Below are 17,497 nucleotides of genomic sequence, written 5' to 3' on the forward strand. Positions count from 1 at the left end.
TATGTTACATAGTTGGGTAATGGTCTCCAAGCAAAAAATCAAACTCGGAGAATATAAAGGGACTCCACAGTTCAACCCTGAGCTCCATGTATTTTTGTCTTCTATTAGAGGGCTACATCATAACCATCACTTCAAATACTTGGAAAGTAATGGGCACGCTAGTCTAGTGAAGAGAAGGACCAGAGGAGACATGATAGCTGTGTTCCAATATTTGAGGGGCTGCCACAGAGAGGAGGGGGTCAAGCTATTTTCCAAAGCACCCAAAGGCCAGACAAGGAATAATGGATGGAAACTGATCAAGGAAAGATTCAACTTGGAAATAAGGAGAAATTTTCTGACAGTGAGAACAATCAACCCATGGAACAGAAGTTGCCTTCAGAAGTTGTGGGAGTTTCATCACTGGAAGCTTTCAAGAAGAGACCGGACTGCCATCTGTCAGAAATGGCGTAGGGTCTCCTGCTTGGATGGGGGGGTTGGACTAAATCACCTACAAGGTCCCTTCCAACTCTGTTAATGTTAATATCATAATTTAAGCTGGGAACAAATATTAGAAGGATCTTTGGATCCTGATCTCCAGTGATAAAACTTGAAATGTGCTGTTGTTACCATGGTTATTATTGGTATTTTCCAATGTTTTGAATTCTAATCAAGAGTCTAGAACTCGTGGACTTATTCCTGTAGAATAAAGGAAGTTCTAAACAAGATGGGTTTTTTGTAAGTGGTGTTCTAGTTCAGTAAATTTAAAGCATTCGAATATTTGGTGAATCTCTTTGCTATGGATCCAAGGATGTTGATGATGAAGAAGAAGAAGATGATTCAGAAAGTATTAGACACCACCATAGATTAGAACTATAAAATTCAAATTTTGATATTTTAATGGAAGTCAAGAAGAGTCACATTGCTAATACATGGATCTCCTAAATTAATCCTACTAACTAGTGATTAAATAGCAACAATTGAAAGTCAATCCTGTACTAGCTTCTTTTTCAATACCAGAGCCTCCATCAAGCTATTCAGGGGTGGGCTGTTGGGCGTTTGCAGAGGTTCGGGAGAACCTCTAGCTAAGATTCTGTGCAGTTTGGAGAACTCCCAAATCCCACTCCTGACTGGCCCCGCCCACCCCACCCCTCTCAGGAGTCCCCATGTGGCCCATTTTGGATGCAGGTAAGTGCAGGGAGCATACAGAGGTTCGGGGAGAGGGAAAAACAGGCCTACTGGAAGTTCGGGAAGGCCAGAAATGGGCCCATGTCCAGCCTCCAGAGGGCCTCCGGAGCCTGGGGAGGCTGTTTTCACCCTCCCGGAGGCTTGAGGAAAGCCTCTGGAGCCCGGGGAGGGCAAAAACTCCTACCCCGCACCATGGTGCAGGAGGCCGAATAGGCCACACCCACCATGGCCATGCACATCCAGCAGCTGGGCAGAGAACCCCTTGCTAAAATTTTTGAAGCCCACCTGAAGCTATTCCATCAAGAGCAGACAGCGCAGGATCTGTACTCAAACCTTTGATTCCTAAGCGGGAACTGTCATTTTGTTTATCGAGGAGTATTGATTCATCTCATTATTAAATGTCATCTTCAGTCTAAGAATTTCTCTTCAGATGCCATCAGCCAGAATTTTTCTGAAAAGAAATCCTTTTGTGAGTAGCTAAAATTTGCCAAGTGAAATTATTAATCCTAAATTAATGTTTAACACTTAACTATGACAATATAAGAATTGTAGATGTGTGCTTTTTGACTAGAGGTATTGGCATGTCTGATTTCTGGAGTAACAAGACTGGTGACTAGAATTCCAACTTCTCAATTATTTCCAATCCGTAGCTGGAAATATTTTTTTTCCCACGTTTCTGAACATTGCAACCCTCTTTCCTACATTTTTGGATGGTAAAACTGCTTTCTTTTTCTTCATAATTATTTCAGATCTAGCTGTGGCAAGAATATATTCTCCATTTATCATTTTTCTATTAGGAGTTACTTCAGGGTCTTAATATGATGGGATTTCTTTAAAAAATTTATGTGGCAAATGATGAGAATCAATATTCTATTACAATTTTGAGAGATGTATGGATCAACCCTAAGAGGAGGTTAAAGTATTCAGCGAGCTGACTTGTTCATCAAATGTCCATGTCACATTTCTTCAAACCGATCTGCCTTACTGCAAGCAGATGTTCATACATCTGAAGCAGTGGTGGGTTGCTACCGGTTCGGACTGGTTCGGGAGAATTGTTGGCAAAAATCTGGCCAAGTTCGCAGAGCCCGTAACGATGCCCAGCTGGCTATGCCCCCCACCAGTTCCCTTGGCCGAAGAGGTTGTAAAAAAAAAAAGATTTTAAAAGGCTCCTCTGGCGATCCCAGCTGAGTTGCCTGTTCACCAAAACCTTTAAAAACATGTTTTCTACAAGCTCTTCAGCCAAAGAGGTTGTTAAAACAATCCTTTTAAGAGGTTCTGGGCTGCAATGAGGCAACTTCAGCTGGGATCTTCAGAGGAACTTTTAAAATCTTTTTTTCCTCTGACAATCCCAGCTGAACTGCTGCAATATCATAGGCTTTTAAAATCACTTTTTTACAACCTCTTACAACAGCCCCCACCCATGCCCACCCAATTGCCCTGTCCCCACTTGCCTATAATTGCTACTCCATTCGGGCTTGCAAAGCCTTGCTTCAGCTGGTGCAATCAGTTGCATCAGCTAGCAACTGATTCTGCCTGTCTGCAATCCATCTCCTCGGTGAGCAACTCAATCTGCCTGCCTCCATTGGGTACATAAACTATTAAAAAATAGTTAATTGGGTTTTTTTAAGAGTTGAGTTTTTTTAGACAGCAATTTAAAGTTAAGGAAGTTTTAAATTTAGCTGCTTTTATCTAAAACAGGGGTCTCCAACCTTAGTAACTTTAAGGCTTGTGGACTTCAACTCCAGAGTTCCTCAGCCAGCAAAGCTGGCTGAGGAACCTCTGGGAGTTGAAGCCCCCAACCCTTAAAGTTACTTAGGTTGGAGACCCCTTATCTAAAAAATATAAATAAAATAAAATAATAACATAAAATATTTGTGCAGCTTTCTGAGATTTGGTGTGTTTCTGTAGTGTTTTAAATGCTTTTAAAAGACTCCTCTGGCAATCCCAGCTGAGTTGCCTGATCATCAGAGGCTCTTAAAAGCATTTTTTACAACCTCTTCGGCCAAAGAGGTTGTAGAAAAAATGCTTTTAAAAGTAAGTGGAAAAAAAAAAGTTGGCCACGCCCACCCAGTCACATTACCCCACACACACACCAAACCACACCCACAGAACCGGTAATAACAAATTTTACATTTCACCCCTGGCTTTCACCCTGTAGCCTGCTGAGTGTAATTGCAGTGTACATGGCAGTAGTGTTGAGTAGGTATACCTGTTGCACCTGAACAAATGCCACTGCATCTGGGCCAGCTAATGCTTTTATGGAATAAGATCCGGTAAAAATCAAAATCATCCCTGATCAGTATTGCATATTTCAAGGCAATATTTAATTAAAATAAATGTTCAATGTTACTGATACATTTCCTGGTGTTTTCTTTTCTTTTCTTAAACTCCTCTAGTGACCTATGGGATGACGAGTTCAAATGCCTATTACTATACCAAGGTGATGTCTGAACTCTTTCTGCAGACTCCCTCAGACAGTGGTGTCTCCTTCCAGACCATTGGAAGCATGGCTGACTTTTGGCGAGTGAGTGGCAAGAAGTTTTGGATGCTGACTTTTTGTGTCAGATGATGTAGCAGTTTTAAATATGGCTCAGTGACTGAAAACTGCTAGGATTCTTTTGAACTGACTTGAATCTGCTTAACTGAATTGTACACATGTGGAAACATGTATATTTCATAACCAGTTAGCTTATGCACAGTTGCAATGAAAATAAATGTACACAGTTCATCCTGTTGTGTATAAGCGATCTCTGCACATTCTAGGACTAAGTTATAATCAGTTCACCCATACCTCCATGTGAGGCTTGGTTATTTATTTGTTTGTTTGTTTATTGAAAATTTATATGGCTGGCCAACTCACTCTCTGTGACTTTGGGCAATAAAAAACCCAATTGAAAAACGATAGAAAACACCCCTAATGACAACAATCATATCGCTTTCAATTCTTCTTGTCTATATATCAAAGATTCAGACCATATACCAGTACACTTCTTCCTCTACACCAGGGGTGTGAAACTCAAGACCTATGGGCTGGTAGGGTGCTTAGATCTGGCCCGCGGGGCCAGCCTGCCAGCAAAAACGGAGCTCAGGGGGCCATGCAAGGAAGGAAAGAAGTGTTGTGACCCAGGCCCAAGTAGGTAGTAATAAACTTAGTCCGTGGAAAAACAAACTTTATTCGAACAGCTGGGAATTACTTCATTCCCAGCATGTTCAACTCAAAGTAAAACAAATACCTCCCAACACAAATTCTTCAGTTATCTCACAAACCTTAGTCTAGTTAGGCCCTTCCTGGCAAATGTCCAGAAGCCACAAAAACAAAGACGTATACAAAGCAGAAGACGAAGCAGAAGACACAGCTACAACATTGTTTTCCAGCAAAGCTGAAACACCAGTGCTGGTCTGTTTTAAGCCTTATGGGAGGGGCCAATCATCTCTCGGCCATACTCCCGAGTTGTCCTCTCTGCTTGAGCTGCTCTTGCCTTCTGGCAGCTCTTCTCATGCATGCATTAGGAACAGGCTCCTCCTGTTCCTCCTGCCTCACTACTATCAGTCTCTGGAGGCTCCGGAGTCCGCACTTCACTTCCCAATGGCCTTGGCCTCACCTCAGCCTCATCGCTGTCCGACTCTGTTGCCAGCTCCGTAGGCTGCTGACAAACCACAACAGGAAGGAAGGAAGGAAGGAAGCAAGGAAGGAAGCAAGGAAGGAAGCAAGGAAGGAAGCAAGGAAGGAAGATGACAGTGAGGGATGGGTCTCAGAGAAGTCCTGCCTTAGCACTTGGCCATCACAGGTGCTTCTTGAGCTGGACAGGCCCACCATGGCCACGCCCCCCCCACCGGCCCTCTGAGGCCAAACATAACCCTGATGCGGCCCTCAATGAAATTGAGTTTGACACCCCTGCTCTTCATTATTATGCAAAGAAAGAGCACTAACCAATTCCAATTTACAAACAAAAACTCTCTACCTATCCAGTTGAAATTCAATTATACTGAGTCAGTCAATAATTTTTGCTACCAGTTCTGTGGGCATGGTTTGGTGGGCATGGCTTGGTGGGGGGGTCATGTGACTAGGTAGGCATGGCCAACTATGTTTTTTTTGTTTTTAACTTTTTAAAGCATGTTTTACTATCTATTCGCCCGAACCGGTAGTAGTAAAATGCTTTAAAAAAGTAAAAAAAGTTTCCGACAATCACGCTGCACAGCTGTGATTGTCAGAACCTTTTTTTTTACTTTTTAAAGCATTGTTTTTACTACCGGTTTGCCGAAACCAGTAGTTTTTATCCCTACTGGTTCATCCGAACTGGAGAGAACTGGTAGCATTTCACCCCTGCTGTAACCCTTAGAAGAGCTACCTTTTTAAAAAAAAATATATACAAGAAATAGCCACAATTGCTGATTCTTGCATTAATACAACTTCTTCCATTTGGACATATGCAAAAAAGCGAATTACATTAATATCATTCTGTATCATGTGGCTGTTTTAGATAGCATTTTTCTTTTTCTTGTATCTCCATAGTATACACAAGGACCTTTCCTGGATAGTTTGTATTGGACTAAATGGTATAACAATAAATCTTTGGGCTACAATGCACAATCATATATCTATTACGAGAACTTACTTCTTGGTGTCCCACGGCTACGCCAACTCAAGGTTCAGAACAACTCCTGTGTGGTGCACGATGATTTCAAAGAAGATATTGCTGGTTGTTATGATGTCTACAGTGAAGAGAAAGAGAACACGTCACCCTTTGGACTCTTGAATGGTACAGCGTAAGTAGAGGACAACCTTTTTTGAATTTCATAAATTATAGCTCTGAAGTACACCTCAATTTCAGAAAATAAGATGGCAGTTTATTGTATAGATTCAGAAGCACAATATCATTTGGTCTCATTTTTTTTTGTCTCGTTTATTTTAAAATCATGTATCATATAGTCATTAAAAGAGCTTGGAAGTTTTCAAAACACAGAAACATAAAATCCATCGGAATGAAAACCTCTGTTAGATATCATAACTTATAAGTAAGACAACATTAAATTTCCGTAATAGGACTGCCAGAAGTGAGAAATGTTTTCCGTTTTGAGCTTGTGAGAAAGAACCCTGCTCAAAATATTTCATTAGAACTTTTTAAAACTCAAAATCATTATTCTACGTTCCATGTGGAATACCCTTGCTCCCTTCTTTTTTTTTCACACGTTTGACACAAATATAACGTGCTGACTGCTATATGCTATGCAAGTCTTCTTACCAGTTGTAGAAAAATACCGTACAATAAAACAGATCTTTAGTTTCATTCAGGAACAAAGTTCAATATAAAAATAGTCAATAAATATTAAAGAAGCAATAGATAGCCATGATCAAGCAAAGATCATGCATAGAGATGAAATATAGAGTTACAGTGTATCAGCAGGTAAAAATGGTGTAGTGTCCACACAAACCATAATTCAGCTTTCCTTAAGTACATTTTGCTACAGAGCTCGGCCAATCAGGATGCTTGATGATGCAACAAAGTTTTTAAAGCTACGTAATACTTTTAGTTACAAACACACAATGTTGGTTTATATATTTTCTGACCAACCAGTTGGGCAATAACAATTTCCTAACAATATCCATGAGACAGTTGAACAGTACTTTTGTTCTTGAAGAGAGAATCACGGATGAAGCATGCAGCCCAGCCTGAGCCAACTCAAGACATTGTGCATTTTCCTTTCACCAATTCTCTCTCTCTTTTTTCCTTCCTAATAACTTTTGTGGCACAGGTGGCAATATTACACGGAGCAAGAACTCGATGGCTCTTCCCACTGGGGCAGATTAACAAGTTACAGTGGAGGAGGCTATTATGTAGACCTCAAAATAACCCGGGAAGAAAGCGCCGAAACTCTGCAAATCTTGAAAGAAAACCTATGGCTGGATCGGGGGACCCGTGCGATTTTTATGGATTTCTCCGTGTATAATGCCAATATCAACCTGTTCTGTGTCCTCAGGTAAGTGGCATTTGTGTGGTAAGTGGCTTTTATGTACACATATGCACCAGGGGGCCGTGGTGGCTCAGGGGGATTAAAAGGTCAGCAGTTCAGCGGTTCGAATCCCTAGTGCCGCGTAACGGGGTGAGCTCCCATTACTTGTCCCAGCTTCTGCCAACCTAGCAGTTTGAAATCACGTAAAAAAATGCAAGTAGAAAAATAGGGACCACCTTTGGTGGGAAGGTAACAGCGTTCCATGTGCCTTTGGCGTTTAGTCATGCCGGTCACATGACCACAGAGACGTCTTTGGATAGCGCTGGCTCTTCGGCTTTGAAACAGAGATAAGCATGACTAGCATGTATGTGCGAGGGGAACCTTTACCTTTACCTTTATGCACCAAGACAAATTCCTTGTGTGTCCAATCAATTACTTGGCCAATAAAAATTCTATTCTATTCTAAAAAAAAAATAATTCTGTTCTATTCTATTGAACATAGCAGTTCTGTCTATCCTTCTGAAATTATTTTTTGAATTTTTCCTTGTCTTTAATTTTTTTTACTACAATTTGTTTATTAAACCATTTTCATTCAGAAAATCAACTTTGAAATACTCCTGTATGATCCATAACATTTCTTACTCAGAAGCAAAAGTAAAATTAGTGATAAGTAATAACCATACAATATTTACATGGAAACAAGCCAAACTGAATATGCCATTCTTTTGATCAAAAAAAGATGGAGATCTTATTTCAATAGGGCAATTCTTTTCAATTTTGGGAACTTTTAAGATGTATGGATTTGGGAATTCTTGGTATTGACATCCACACATCTTAAAGTTCCCAAGGTTGAAAAAAACTGCAGTATACAGTAGTGGCCAAAATTGTGGAAACCTTTTGGGAAAAGTATATTTTTGAAGTTTGATGACTAATAACACCACTTTTTGGGGAGTTTCAAGATAATCCTATTCCACTGCTGGAATGGCCTGGGAATAGCCCAGATCTTAACCCAATTGAAAATCTATGGAGCCGACTAAAGAAACTTGTTAGTCAGAAGCAACCCAGCAATAAAACCCATTTCATAGAAGCCATCATTCAATCTTGGTTTCGCATTATAACAGCTGCAGAACTAAAAGACTTGGTTCACTCATGAGAAGACATTGTAAGGCCCTAATTCATGCTAAAGTTTACCCAACTACAGTAAGTATTAACTGACATGGTGATAATTTTTGTATATCTCATTTTTTCTATGTGTTTCACTTTTCTTCTTTATACTGTAACTGCTATTCTAATAGCAAATCGTTCACAAAAGTTATTGCATTAAATTCCTGATTCAGTTATCTTTCCATTGATATATAATTTTATGATATTACTCCAAAAAAAGTGGTGTTATTAGCTAATTTTAAAAAATATACTTTTCTCAAAAGGTTTCCACAATTTTGGCCACTACTGTATGGAGGCCAAACCAACTCAGGAGAACCAGCCGCAGTCAAATGCCCTCTCCCTCCTTATACCCCATGTATACCTTGAAATGCCGATATGATCCTAAACCTGTAGTGCTGATGATGGCATAGAAATGGAGAAAAAGCAGCCCTAAGCCTACATGAATAGCAGTGCATTGGAAACAGAGTGGAATGGTGAAACAAAACACTGTAAAGGTGGAATGGGGAAATTAGTGAGTTGATTCCTTGGCTGGTAGAAGTACAATGTGGCTGAACAGCTTGATGTAACCGGAATACTAACAGATTAGTAAATTTTAAAAATGGTTTTTCATTTTGTTTTCTTCAGTTTTGTGCAAAAGTGAATCATTAGTGTTAGAATCGAATTGAATAGAATAGAATAGAATTTTATTGGCCAAGTGTGATTGGACACACAAGGAATTTGTCTTGGTGCATACGCTCTCAGTGTACATAAAAGAAAAGAAACGTTCATCAAGGTACAATACTTACAACACTTAAAGATAGTCATAGGGTACAAATAAGCAATCAGGAAACAATATCAATATAAATCGTAAGGATACAAGCAACAAAGTTACAGTCATAAAGTCATAAGTGGAAGGAGATGGGTGATGGGAACGATGAGAAGATTAATAGTAGTGCAGATTTAGTAAATAGTTTGACAGTGTTGAGGGAATTATTCGTTTAACAGAGTGATGGCCTTCGGGAAAAAACTGTTCTTGTGTCTAGTTGTTCTGGTGTGGAGTGCTCTGTAGCGTCATTTTGAGGGTAGGAGTTGAAACAGTTTATGTCCAGGATGTGAGGGGCCTGTAAATATTTTCACAGCCCTCTTTTTGATTCTTGCAGTATATTGTTGCAATTCCCCAGGGACTGTGGAAGAAATAAAAAGTTAGTTTCCAAAATAGATTAATCTTTGTATTTTAAATGTTTCAATATATCTAGTAGCTAGATTTTCCAACAGGAACATGCATATAAAAAGAATATTAGCCCAGGTATGTTTATACACCATCATCTCTGCTGCCTAGGTTGGTGGTGGAATTCCCTGCCACCGGGGGCGCCATTCCCTCATGGCAGATCCGGACCGTGAAACTCCTCCGGTATGTCAGCACTTGGGATTTCTTCATTGTCTCTTGTGAAATTGTCTTCTGCATCTTTATCTTCTATTATGTTGTGGAAGAAATCTTGGAACTGCACATTCACAGGCTTCAGTACTTCACCAGCATCTGGAACATTTTGGATATAGTGGTCATTTTGGTAAGATTTCTTCTTCTTTTTTTCTTTTAATGACCCCGTAATCCCTTGTCGGGTGGAGTTGAGGCAACTGAATGAAGCTGAATATTTACTGGCCGGATGCCCTTCCTGTCGCCAATGTGGAGTTCGCAGTAGATATTTTCTCATCATGCCCATAGAAAGAAATATCTGCCTCTACCTAGGATCAAACTCACAGCCTCCTGATGGTGAGGCGAGAACTCCACCTCTATGCCACCGTACCATTCGAGATTCCTTCTAATAGGATTATAATAATAAACATATTAAAGCAAGGTCATAGTTAATACACTTAAAATGGAAGAAGAAAGATTAGACTTAAAAGTTGAAGTGATTAGTTAACTAGACATTTACTTAGTTGCCTATGTATTATAATTATAGTGACAATGATTTATAAGGGCCAAGTAAGGAAACCACAGTAGAAAATGGGAATGAGATTGTGCCTCCTTTGGTCCTGTGCATTGGAATTCCTCAGCAGAGATTTGCTAAGGGAGGGGAGGGGAGGGGGGGAAGGGGAAGGAAACGTTTCTACACCCTCTGCCCTTTCTATTGAACCTCGCATTTTTCTCAGCTTTCTATTTTAGCCATTGGATTCCACATTTTTCGTACCATTGAAGTCAACAGGTTGATGGGGCAGCTGCTAAGAAACCCCAACATCTACGCAGACTTTGAGTTTCTGGCTTTTTGGCAAACCCAGTACAACAACATGAATGCTGTGAACTTGTTCTTTGCCTGGATCAAGGTACTTTGTCTCTTATCCCAGTTTGAAAAAGTAAGAATTGTCTACCCAGTAGGGAGATAGCAGTAGGGATGTGGTGACTCAGTGGCATAAGACACTGAGCTTGTCGATCGAAAAATCGGCAGTTCAGCGGTTTAAGTGCCACGTAACCAGGTGAGCTCTTGTTACTTGTCCCAGCTTCTGCCAACCTAGCAGTTCGAAAGCACGTAAAAAAATGCAAGTAGAAAAATAGGGACCACCCTTGGTGGGAAGGTAACAGCGTTCCGTGTGCCTTTGGCACAGGGGTGAAATGTAAAATTTGTTACTACCAATTCTGTGGGCATGGCTCGGGGGAGGTAATGTGACTGTGTGGGCGTGGCCAACTTTTTTTTTTTTACATTTAAAAGCATTTTTTGGCCTCTTTGGCCAAACAGCTTGTAGAAAAAATGCTTTGAAAGGGTTCTGACGATCCCAGCTGAGTTGCCTGATCACCAGAACCTTTTAAAGGATTTTTTTCTACAACCTCTTCGGTGGAAGAGCTTGTAGAAAACATGCTTTTAAAAGCCTGTGATGATCAGGCAACTCAGCTGGGATCGCCAGAAGAAAAAAAGCTTTTAAAGAGTTCTGATGATCCCAGCTGAGCCGCACAATCATTAGAGGCTTTTTTTTTACTTTTAAAAGCTTTTTTCAGCAGAAGAAAAAATGCTTTTAAAAGTAAAAAAAAAACCCTCTGAAGATCATGCAGCTCAGCTGGGCATGGGCAGGAGTGGCAGGAATTTTTGTTACCGGTTCCCTGAACCACCTGCTGCCATCGCTACCGGATCAGGTGATCCAGTCCAAGCCAGGAGCATTTCAACCCTGCTTTGGCGTTGAGTCATGCCAGCCACATGACCACGGAGACGTCTTCGGACAGTGCTGGCTCTTTGACTTTGAAACGGAGATGAGCACCGCCCCCTAGAGTTGGGAATGACTAACACATGTATGCGAGATGAACCTTTACCTTTGCTTTACCTTTAGGGAGATAAGGTGGCAATAAAGGAACGGTGCTGGTACTTGTTTATCGTTTTGATTTATTCCGTTACTCTGTCCATAGAGCACTCAAGGCAGCCAACAGTCTAAAATAAAAATAACCAGACAATTAAAACCAAATGAGAACAATTAACATCATTTAGTCACACATTCTCTCTGAAGAAAAAAGATCTCTTTCTTGAAAGTGCCAGGGCCAAATGCAATTCCTGAAGGAAGGTATTTCATAGCTGGAGAGTAATTTAACAGATGGCCTTGGGAATGTATTTCCACTCATTTCCCCCTTTCTTTGGATTGCAGAACAATAGTAAATGGGAAACAACTTGAGAATGCCAGTTTACTTTATATATGCCTTATCCCATTTCATGCAGAATACTGAACACTCTGGACTTGATTTTCGTCTCTGGACAGTGGTTGAATAATCTGGAATTAGGGGATATAACTACCAAACCCTTGTCATGGTCGGATCATTTTCTCCTTCAACTCAACTTTCGAACCGCCGACCCTCACCGCAGGGAGACGGGACCGGTTCGCTGGTTCCGTCTCAGGCGCCTGATGAACCCGGAGAGGTTCCAGATGGAGCTTGGGCCGCTATCTGAGGACTTGGCCCTCGGCTCGACTGGGGACCTTGTCGCTGCCTGGGAAGGGGCGGTGGCCGGGGCCTTGGATCGGGTCGTGCCTTTGCGGCCTCTGACCCGGCGTCGCTCTCGATTAGCTCCTTTGTATTCCGAGGAGCTGAGAGAGATGAAGCGCCGGAGAAGACGCTTGGAGAGTAATTGGAGGGCCACCCGCTCCGAATCTGACCGGATACTAGTGCGGTCTCAAATTCAGACCTATCTGGTGGCAACGAAGGTGGCAAAATGGGAGTATTTTTCCACCCTCATTGCATCTTCAGATAACTGCCCAGCCGGGCAGCATTGGAAGACCCCCTGCAGGGACGAGCTGAGGAATTTGTACAGCATCTGCAAGATAAAATCGCTCAGATTCGGGAAGGGTTGGACGCAGTTTGGGTAGGGCCAGGCGAGATGGTGGAGGCTGGTCTTGATGTCTCCATCTGGGATGAGTTCGATTCTGTGACACCTGAGGACATGGACAGGATACTGGGGGGGCTAAATGCGACCACATGTTTATTGGACCCATGTCCCTCCTGGTTGGTGCTGGCCACCCGGGAGGTTACACGTGGCTGGCTTCAGGGAATTGTTAACGCTTCTTTGATGGAGGGTGTCTTCCTTCCGCCTTGAAAGAGGCGATGGTGAGGCCCCTCCTCAAGAAGCCCTCCCTGGATCTAGCCATTTTATCGAATTATCGTCCTGTCTCCAACCTTCGCTTCACGGTGAAGGTTATTGAGAGTATGGTTGCATGACAGTTCCCTCAGTACCTGGATGAAACTGTCTATCTAGACCCGTTTCAGTCCGGCTTCCGGCCCGGTTACAGTACAGAGACGGCCTTGGTCGCGTTGGGACAGGGGTTGTTCCTCTGTCCTAGTCCTATTAGATCTCTCGGCGGCTTTCGATACCATCGACCATGGTATCCTGCTGCGACGGCTCGGGGGGCTGGGAGTGGGAGGCACCGTTTATCGGTGGTTCTCCTCCTATCCCTCCGACCGGTCGCAGACAGTGTTGGCAGGAGGGCAGAGGTTGACTCCGAGGCGCCTCCTATGTGGGGTGCCACAGGGGTCGGTCCTCTCGCCTCTTCTGTTCAACATCTATATGAAGCCACTGGGTGAGATCATCTGTGGTTTTGGGGTGCGATGTCATCTGTACGCTGACGACACCCAGCTGTACATATCCACCCCAGACCACCCCAACGAGGCCGTTGACGTCATGTCCCGGTGTCTGGAAGCCGTACAGGTCTGGATGGGGAGGAACAGACTTCGGCTCAATCCCTCGAAGACCGAGTGGCTGTGGATGCCGGCTTCCCGGTACAGCCAGCTTACTCCATTGCTGACTGTTGGGGGCGAGTCGTTGGCCCCCATGGAGAGGGTACGCAACTTAGGCGTCCTCCTGGATGCGCGGCTGTCTTTTGAAGATCATCTGATGGCCGTCGCCAGGAGGGCTTTTTATCAGGTTCGCCTGATCCACCAGTTGCGTCCCTTTCTGGACCGGGTTGCGCTGCGCACAGTCACCCATGCCCTCATCACATCTCGCCTGGACTACTGCAATGCTCTCTACATGGGGCTCCCCTTGAAGAGCACCCGGAAGCTCCAACTGGTCCAGAATGCGGCTGCGCAGGTTATAGAGGGAGCGCCTCGTGTCTCCCATATAACACCTATCCTGTGCGGGCTGCGCTGGCTTCCGGTGGTCTTTCGGGTGCAATTCAAGGTGTTGATTACCATCTTTAAAGCGCTCCATGGCTTAGGACCGGGCTATTTACGGGACCACCTACTGCCACAAACAGCCTCCCACCGACCTGTGCGCTCCCACAGGGAGGGCCTCCTTGGGGTACTGTCAGCGACCCCCAGGGGTAGGGCCTTCTCTGTGGGAGCTCCTGCCCTCTGGAACGAGCTGCCTCCGGGGCTTCACCAACTCCCCGACCTTCGGACTTTCCGCCGTGAATTGAAGACTCTTTTATTCCGCTGAGCTGGGCTAGCCTGATTAAGTAATTTTAAATGGGGTTTTAGTTTTTATATTACTTAGTTTTTAATTTTGGCCACTATTTATATAAATTTTAGTTTTGTTTTTATTGTATATTTATTGTATCTTTTAAATTGGCTGTTAACCGCCCTGAGTCCTTCGGGAGAAGGACGGTATACAAATGCAATAAATAAATAAATAAATAAATAAACTTTTAAAGCCCAGATAGAGATTGTCTTTCTTTAGTTTTCATCATCTGTTCTAACCCAAATCTAAGAAGTTGGTGTGTTATATGATCCTTCACTGGCATTTATCTTTTCCTCTCCCATCCAGATATTCAAATATATTAGCTTTAACAAAACAATGACCCAGCTGTCCTCCACTCTTGCTCGCTGTGCCAAGGACATCCTGGGTTTTGCCATCATGTTCTTCATTGTCTTTTTTGCCTACGCGCAACTGGGTTATCTCCTTTTCGGAACCCAAGTGGAAAACTTCAGCACCTTTGTTAAATGCATGTGAGTATCTCCCATTTTAGCCTTTCTTTTTTTTAACTTCTCCTTCATGGCAAGGATCTCAGTCAGATCAGGGGTGAATTCCAGCAGGTTCTGATAGGTTCTGGAGAACCGGTAGCAGAAATTTTGAGTAGTTTGGAGAACCGGCAAATGCCACCTCTGGCTGGCCCCAGAGTAGGGTGGGAATGGATATTTTGCAATATCTTTCCCCCAGAGTGGGGAGGAAATGGGTATTTTACAGTATCCTTCCCCTGGAGTGGGGTGGGAATGGGGATTTTGAAGTATCCTTCCTCTGGAGTGGAGTGGGAATGGGGATTTTGCAGTATCGTTTCCCCAGGAGTGGGGAGGGAATGGGGATTTTGCAGTATCCTTCCCTTGGAGTAGGATGGGAATGGAGGTTCTGCAATATCCTTTCCCCTCAAGTGGGATGGGAATGGAGATTTTGCAGTATCCTTCCCCGTAAGTGGGATGGGAATGGAGATTTTGCAGTATCTTTTCTCCAGGAGTGGGGAGGTAATCGGGATTTTGCAGTATCCTACCCCTCGAGTCAGATGGGAATGGAGATTTTGCAGTACCCTTTCCTGGAGTGGGGTGGGAATGGAAATTTTGCAGTATCCTTCCCCGTAAGTGGGATGGGAATGGAGATTTTGCATTATCCTTCTCCTGCCACACCCACCAAGCCATACCACGCCCACCAAGCCATGCCCACAGAACTGGTAGTGAAAAAAATTGAATTCCACCACTGAGTCAGATGTTTATTATCCAGAAGGCCTGCTTAACTCTAATCTGAACTGACTATTCCCTATGAGGTGTTAAGTTATCTTGGTCAGCTCTATTCTTTTTCTTTGAAATGTGTTTGTTTTCTTTTTTTGCTTTTTAACTGTAAACTGCCCGGAGTAGCTGGGCAGTCAAGTAGCATTGAAATTGAAATAATAAATGCCTTAAGCCTTAGAGAAGTTTCATGTACCCATATCTTTCTTGAAACCCTCTAAACCCCAAACCCACAGATAATGAAGAACTGTTGTTCTTGCCTATTTAAGTGACACCACAAAGTCTTCAGTCCTATTTCTCTGGCCTCAGACAGGACAAAAAGACCAAAAGAAAATGATTTCATACCCCTGACCAAAAGTATCAGTAAAAGTTATAGTAATGATCTGGTCATGTGAAATACATGATCCTTAAATTTCCTTAATGAGCTTGTCGATCGAAAGGTTGGCAGTTCGGTTCGAATCCCTAGTGCCGCGTAACGGGGTGAGCTCCTGTTCCTTGTCCCAGCTTCTGCCAACCTAGCAGTTCAAAAGCACGTAAAAAATGCAAGTAGAAAAAATAGAGACCACCTTTGGTGGGAAGGTAACAGCATTCCATGCGCCTTTGGCGTTGAGTCATGCCGGCCACATGACCACGGAGACGTCTTCGGACAGCGCTGGCTCTTTGGCTTTGAAACGGAGATGAACACCACCCCCTAAAGTCGGGAACGACTAGCACATATGCTAGTCTAAGGTTGGAGACCACTGCTCCAGAGGGCCTCCAGATCCTGGGGGAGGCCTTGAGAAAAGCCTCCGGAGCCTGGGGAGGGTAAAACTCCCCCCATCATGGTGCAGGAAGCCGACTAGGCCATGTTCCCATGGCCACACCCACCCAGCAACCCGGCAGAGAACCGGTTGCTGAAACTTTTCAATCCCACTCCTGGTGTTAGTAATATCCATGCTAAGATCCCATTTCCTATCAGCCATATGATCCACGGGATGTGTGTGTGCGTGTGTGTGTGTGTGTGTCTGTGTGTGATTCATAAAGTCTCAGGAAGAATTCTAGAGACACCACTTTCTGCAGGTGTTTCCTTCAGTGTTTCATGTTTTTATAGTAATATATTGAGATCTAACTCAACTGTTTAGTTCTGTATTTCAGAAAGAGGGACAAATATTTTTGCTCATCTAAATCCTTCCACCTCAGCAAAGCTCTTTTCCTGAAAAATCATATTGCAAACTCATTCCTTTTTCCATTCTATAGCTTCACCCAATTTCGCATCATTCTTGGTGATTTTGACTACAATGCTATTGACAATGCCAACAGAATCTTGGGGCCCATATATTTCGTCACTTACGTCTTCTTTGTCTTCTTTGTGCTATTGGTAAGTTGATTTTGTTGTAATGGACTTAAAGGGAGGTAGGCTTTGGATGAAGAGCAGGAAAAAAACCCTAATGGTAAAAGCAGTTTTAGGATGAAACAGTTATTGAGGTAAATATGGATCACTCTTAGTGTATTCACGAGGGACACGGTGGCTCAGTGGCTAAGACGCTGAGCTTGTTGATTGAAAAGTTGGCAGTTCAATGGTTTGAATCCTTAGTGCTGCAAAATGGGGTGAGCTCCCGTTACTTGTCCTAGCTTCTGCCAACCTAGCAGTTCGAAAGCACATAAAAAAGTGCAAGTAGAAAAATAGGGACCACCTTCAGTGGGAAGGTAACAGCGTTCCGTGCGTCTTTGGCATTTAATCATGCCAGCCATATGACCGTGGAGATGTCTTCGGACAGCGCTGGCTCTTCGGCTTTGAAACAGAGATGAGCATCGCCTCCTAGAGTCTGGAACAACTAGCACATATGTGCGAGGGGAACCTTTATCTTTACTTTTGGTGTGTTCAGCAATGACAATAAGCACAGAACTCAGATGTTTTAATGGCCTCTTCAACTGTTCGATCCTTTGATAAATATTTGTCCCTCTGAAACACATAATTCTAACAAAAAAAATAAAAATAAATTCCTAGTTTTTCATATAAAATTTTTTCCCTGGTTTTCAAAAAGTGAAATAATAAAATGGGGGGGAGGGAGTAGCTTT

General features: G+C 43.0%; 1 protein-coding gene across 1 annotated transcript in view; it reads left to right on the forward strand.

Moving 5' to 3' along the window:
- Positions 1–17,497, forward strand: part of PKD2L1 (polycystin 2 like 1, transient receptor potential cation channel) — a 107,547-nt gene that overhangs the window by 80,093 nt on the left and 9,957 nt on the right. The window contains exons 5-11 of the mRNA XM_058188086.1: positions 3,561–3,688; positions 5,678–5,931; positions 6,919–7,143; positions 9,599–9,827; positions 10,411–10,581; positions 14,490–14,671; positions 16,676–16,796. Coding sequence (XP_058044069.1) covers positions 3,561–3,688; positions 5,678–5,931; positions 6,919–7,143; positions 9,599–9,827; positions 10,411–10,581; positions 14,490–14,671; positions 16,676–16,796 — 1,310 coding nt within the window. The remainder of the gene's footprint in view (positions 1–3,560; positions 3,689–5,677; positions 5,932–6,918; positions 7,144–9,598; positions 9,828–10,410; positions 10,582–14,489; positions 14,672–16,675; positions 16,797–17,497) is intronic.

This window comes from Ahaetulla prasina, chromosome 6, assembly GCF_028640845.1.
Source record: "Ahaetulla prasina isolate Xishuangbanna chromosome 6, ASM2864084v1, whole genome shotgun sequence".
Classification (NCBI taxonomy): Eukaryota; Metazoa; Chordata; class Lepidosauria; order Squamata; family Colubridae; genus Ahaetulla; species Ahaetulla prasina.